The sequence below is a fragment of the Tupaia chinensis genome, unplaced genomic scaffold (genome assembly GCF_000334495.1).
Source record: "Tupaia chinensis unplaced genomic scaffold, TupChi_1.0 Scaffold000074_1, whole genome shotgun sequence".
Taxonomy (NCBI): Eukaryota; Metazoa; Chordata; class Mammalia; order Scandentia; family Tupaiidae; genus Tupaia; species Tupaia belangeri.
Genome location: NW_006159534.1, coordinates 8,773,045 through 8,779,219, shown reverse-complemented (window position 1 = coordinate 8,779,219; position 6,175 = coordinate 8,773,045). Strand labels below are relative to the sequence as shown.

General features: G+C 37.4%; 1 protein-coding gene across 2 annotated transcripts in view; it reads left to right on the top strand.

Annotated features, from left to right (window-relative positions):
• FH (fumarate hydratase) overlaps positions 1-5,568 on the top strand; it is a 28,892-nt gene extending 23,324 nt beyond the window's left edge. For both annotated transcript variants that reach the window (XM_006142363.3, XM_027768061.1), the window contains exons 8-10: positions 439-566; positions 2,448-2,601; positions 5,378-5,568. In XM_006142363.3, the coding sequence (XP_006142425.1) occupies positions 439-566; positions 2,448-2,601; positions 5,378-5,520 (425 nt within the window). In that variant the 3' untranslated portion in view covers positions 5,521-5,568. The remainder of the gene's footprint in view (positions 1-438; positions 567-2,447; positions 2,602-5,377) is intronic.
• Positions 5,569-6,175: the final 607 nt, after the last annotated feature.

The window sequence follows — 6,175 nt, the reverse complement described above, 5'->3', positions numbered from 1 at the left end:
GAACCGCGGTCAACTACGTGGGAGTCCAGCGACATAGCCATTACGCTAACTGCTGGTTCCCGATTTCCTTTTATTTTAATTCTGATTTATTTGACATAAAACCTACCTAATCTTGGGACCAGCAGTTAATGTAATGGCTATGTCGCTGGACTCCCACGTAGTCGACCGCAGTTCACGTCCCGGATCCAGTGGCTTAAAACTCACGCCGGGTGCGTGCGCATGCATGCCCAAGATCCCTAGAGGAGAAGGGATTGCGGCATGGCATTCCCCCCTGGGGGTGATTTCTTGCTTTCTGTCTCTCTGTCTCTCTGTCTGTCTGGTGAGCACACATGCCCTATAGTAAAAACTTGTTAAAAAAAAAAAAAATAACCTAATCTTAACTGATTGTTGAAACTGCAAGTATATTTGATGAGGATTTTCTCACTGGTTTTCTTGAAGGCAAGGTGAACCCCACTCAGTGTGAGGCAATGACCATGGTTGCAGCCCAAGTCATGGGGAATCATGTCGCTGTTACTGTTGGAGGCAGCAATGGACATTTTGAATTGAATGTTTTCAAGCCAATGATGGTAAGCTCTCCATTTGATTTATTTTTTGTTTGCCATGAAGGTTACTAGAAATTCTCCATTAGGCATTTTGGATGACATAAATAGCAGTTGGAGTCGAACATTTATTAATTTAGAGAAATAACCCTAGATGTGAGGAATTGGGTGTGTTTTAGCTCAAATGTTTTGATGGTTTAGTAGGAAGAACAATTCTGGAGACAGCATATAGGCTTCTTCTGTGTCCCTTACTACTTCAGATGCCAGCAGCTAGAAATAAGTTCAAGTCTCCTCAGTTTACACAAAAAAAAAAGCCTCCATTTGTAACCCTATCTTATTATTGTGATGTTTTCATCCTCTTTCAAATTCAGTTTCCTTGAAGGAGTCACCTGTGTTCACTGTCATTTACGCTATATTCACTATAGCCCAGCTGTAGCCCCACCACTTGTGATTGAGTTGATTTCCCATTCATTAATGACCTCTGCAATCTATGGACATCCGTGGTTCTTCTTTTCCAAATATCTGATGTTTCTTCAACCCCTCCTTCCCAGTTTTCTTCCTGTCCCCTCTCAGGCTTTCTTTCATTGGTTTTACTTCTTCCACCGACCTTGAAAATGTTGTTTCCACCAAAACTGTTGTTTTTCCTTCTTCTTATACAGATGGAACAAGAGGGCATCATCTAGTTTACCTAGCTTCAGATACTGGAGCTTTGCACGGTCCTTTATTTGTGTAGTCTTATATCTAAAATATATTAGTAGCTTATTTCCTTTCTGTTGGTATCTGGTATAAAGTCAATATTTAATTTGATAAACAAGTATTAAGTATATTCATTCAGTGTATCACCAGATATTTATTGATTACCTCATAATCTATCTATATCAGGCATTGGCCTGGGTGCTAGTGATAAATCAGTGATTAAGGCAGAGTTTTTTATTGCCTTCATGGGTTGTGCGTTCCACTAGTAAATGAAAAGGTAGGCCATGGCAGAGCTCAGACCTGTGAACTAGCATTCAGGACAGATTCCAAACAATTAACCCTAGCTGATTGACGTATGTAGGTGCATGAAAATAACTGTCTTGTTAATCTTTTTAAATCTATTTTTAAATCTTTAATACAAAATAAATCAAGATTAAGTCATTAGTATCAAATTAAACCTTAAAAGTTTTATACCTTCTGTTAAAGTTCATTGTTGGAGGTATAGTTTTTAGACTTATGGTTTTAGGCAAAGAATAATTAGGGATATGACTCTCTATATATATTAGATATGTTACCAAAAAGAAAAAAAAATGCTAAAACAAACAATTTGATTTGGTACTATCTTTAGATATTTGTGAAAAGTTATTTTAATGTAACCATGGAACATGATTTTGTTAAACATAAAACACTTGATGACCATTGAAAACTGGGAGACCTCGACTTTACTTTTTAACCTCTGCATTTTTGGTCCTCTTCCTTCTGCAGAGAGGATTCTTTCCCCATCTCCATCTCCAGCTGTCTTAAGTCCTCTCCATCAGCTAGATACTCATCAGTTCCTATGGCTGGAACTCATTTCTCTTTGTCTGTGATTGCTAACCACTTCATGTCTCTTCAAATAATTCAGTTTGTATGCTTTAAAGATGAACAGTGATTTAATGTAAAAAATATAATTTAAATTAAAAAAAATTATAATTACGATGGCCTATCTTAAATTTCAGGTGTTTGTGTTAGCCATCTTTTTCACCTACTGAGATTTTTATCCTATCAAATGATCATAATTTCTTTCACATTAACTTCTTGGGTGCAATGGCTTATAGTTTGTAGGACTGCTGTGTTTATTGAAAACCGCAAATAATATGTGTTATTAGATATACAAAAAATAGGCGTATTAATATTTGTGTTTTTCTCTCTCTTGCTCTCTCTGTCTCAAAGATTAAAAATGTGTTACACTCAGCCAGGCTGCTGGGAGATGCTTCAGTTTCCTTCACTGAAAACTGTGTGGTAGGAATTCAGGCCAACACAGAAAGGATCAACAAGCTAATGAGTGAGTCTCTGATGTTGGTGACAGCTCTTAATCCTCACATAGGTAAGAGTTTAAGGAATAATAATATCACTTTGAATACAAAATTTAAAAGTTGAAATTATTAAGCAAATACTGTAACAGTTTTGTGGACAGTAAATTTCTTTAGACATTGTTTCAGTAAAATCTCTTTAAAATATGAGTGGACATCAAAAAGTCTATTAAAAAAATAGAATTCAGGGACCAGCAGTTACCATAATGGCTATGTCGCTGGACTCCCACGTAGTTGACTGCGGTTCGCGTCCCAGACCCGGTGGCTTAAATTCACGCCAGGCGTGTGTGCGTGCGTGCCCAAGATCCTGAGAGGAGAAAGGAGGAGAAGGGATTGCAGCGTGGCTATCCCCCCCTGGGGGGTGATTTCTCACTTTCTGTCTCTCTGTCTCTGTCTGTCTGGCGAGCGCATGCACCCTATAGCAAAAACCTCTCAAAAGAAAAAAAAAAATAGAATTCAAGCGGGAATGTATTTTGGTACAAAAAAGCTTGAAATCCATGCATAGTTTTTCCATTGTACATATTTCCCATGACCTTTTGAAGACCCCTCGTATTCAAAATTGTGTTGACTTTTATGATGTCATAGTTCTTTTAAAAACCTGGTCCATTACACTTCATATTATTTGAAATGTACTATTCAGAAATAACGTTCAAACCTCCTTTAGTCTTAATGGAATTTAGATGCTAACTCTTCTGTGCAGACACTTGGGGAAGATTATTTGTCATATTCTCAGTTGGTGATGTCACTAGGTGGCACTGGCTGCTCAGCAACAGAATGGATTCACTTTTCTATTTGCTCTAGATGTTTTATAATGCTTTGATTTTGTTGCTTTTTCCAATTCAAAACAATGGAAAGGTACGAAGTAAAAGGAAAAAATTATGTGTTTATTTCTCATAGAAAAAGGGAGAAAAATGCAAATATCTTATCTAAAACCATGTTTTTGTATTACAAACCTATATTCCAGAATTGTTAAGTATTTCACTTAAGTAGATTCAAACATGTAGAGTTGGATTTTAGACTGACCATAATGATCCCCATTAAATAGACTGTTTTGACTTGACTTTTTTTTTTTTTTTTATAGGGTGCGTGTGCTCGCCAGACAAGCAGAGAGAGACAGAGAGACAGAAAGTGAGAAATCCCCCTCCTGGAGGGATAGCCACACTGCAGTCCCTTCTCCTCCATTCTCCTTTCGGGATCTTGGGCATGCACACACATGCATCCGGCGTGAGTTTTAAGCCACTGGGTTCAGGACGCGAACCGCGGTCAGCTACATGGGAGTCCAGTGATATAGCCATTACGCTAACTGCTGGTCCCTTGACTTGACTTTTATAGATTATGAGGCATTCATTGCAATGTGTTAAGTATTAAAAACCTTCTCTACCTTGTCCTCATTTCTGCTGAAGTGATGTTAATATATTCTTTGATTTTCTTGTATTTTGCAACAAATTATGATACAGTCATTTGGCATAATATGGTTACTGTTTTAAATAATCCTGAGCTTTCAAGGCAAATTTTATGTGATGTGGCTTCACGTGAAGCTGTAATTTAAGTTTTATGAAGTTAGAACTCATCTGGCTGCTTTAGGTAACACTGAGTTCAAAATGACAACTGTTTTTTGGTGTAGTATTGAGATTGGTAATGATATTTTGATCCATTTAAAATTATTATACATCAGCCTTCAGCTGGAAAGATACAAATGGTAACCAGATCACGGGTTTCTCTATGCCCTCATTATGTAACAGGCTGATTGTTAATATTGTCTTGTGGGACTTGGAATGAAAGTGGTGAGCATTAATGCTTAGTCTTTGAAATCACTGTTAACATAAACTTGCAGAATATATTGATTCCACAAGCTTAACATGAGAAGTCTTTCTCAAAGCTACTCTGATCAGTAAATGCCTTTTCAACATATTTACTATTTATAAATTCAGTTAAGTAATGAGATTATGCCTCTGATTTGCTTTAGAGATGGTTAATAATTGCATATTGACACATAACATCTTGTTTGGTTGATAATCACACTGCCTCAGCAGGTTTCTTTCCTTTGGTCATATTCTCTGATCTTCCTTTTTTGTTTTTTTCCTTGTTTCTCTCTCATTGATTTCATTAAATTACTTTTAATCAAGACAGCTTGCAGCATTGTCCTACCCTACCTTCATTAACTTACTAAGCAAATAATTCTGAAGTAAACAGTACACCTGTGATCTTTCTTACAAATGTATGTGTCTGCTAAACTGTTCCCACCTGTATCCTGTAATGTCTGGGAAGAGGGTAAGGAATGGGAGCCTGTGCACTGGAGAGGGAAATAGAGAAGAACCTTCGTAAGCAGCTCTGATGCCCTCTCTACTCTTCCTCCACTGCAAGATTTCTCTTTTCCTCTCATGCTCAGAGCCAGTCTCACCATGCATGACTGCATTTTCTGCAAGACTGAAGCAGTTAGCTTATTAATGCTTCCTTAGAAAGATCATTATTTCTGGCTAAACGTTTGAAAAGTATAACCAGATGTATGTTTTTGTGTCTTGCTGCTATTCCCCACCCACCCAAGAAAAGGGCAGTTTCAATTTAGGAATCTATTGCTAAAAGTAAGGTTTGCTTAAGTCTATATTACTGTGTTCTATCCTATATAAGAAATGACAGTTTTCTGAGATAACCACTGTTGAATATTTTTTTTTTTTTAAGTAAAAGAAAATAGTTTCTTTAAAAGGCCCATTACATCAATATCAAACTTTTTTGCTTTGGAAAACAAAATTTTAGTATTGCTTCCTATATCTTTTTTTTTTTTTTCTTCAGGGTATGACAAGGCAGCAAAGATCGCTAAGACAGCACACAAAAATGGATCAACCTTGAAGGAAACTGCTATTGAACTCGGTTTTCTCACAGCAGAGCAGTTTGACGAGTGGGTAAAACCTAAGGACATGCTGGGTCCAAAGTGATTTTAAATAAATTTATATAAAAACAAACAAATAAAATTTAAAAAATGAGTCTTTCTGTTTCTTAAACCAAAATGGGTAAATTTGAAAGAAGCCGCTGTTGAACTGGAGTGTGTCTAGCAGGGCAATTTGATCAGTGTACAGAACCCTCTGATGTGCTAATTTCAAAGAGAATTAAGTATAAAATAAAATACATTGAGTTAAGTTTAAAATAATAAGAAACTAATTTTCTTTTATGTTAATTGACTATTACGAGTTGAATTTCTTTTTTTGGAGGGAGAGGGTTTTTTTTGTTTTGTTTTGTTTTTTTTGCTATAGGGTGCGTGCGCTCATTAGAAAGACAGAGAGAGACAGAGACACAGAGACAGAGATAGGAAGCCAGAGGGGCTCCCTACCACACTAGCTTTGTCCCCGGGGTGATGGCCACATGCGTGCACACACGCCTAGTGTGAGTTTAAACCACCGGATCTGGGACTCGAACCATGGTCATCTACATGGGAGTCCAGTGACATAGCTGTTACGCTAACTGCTGGCCCCATAAGTTGGATTTCTTTTTTTTGGGGGGGAGAGGTTTTTTTTTCACTATAGGGCGTGTGCACTCGCCAGACAGACAGAGACAGAAAGTGAGAAATCAACCCCCGGGGGGATGGCCACGCCA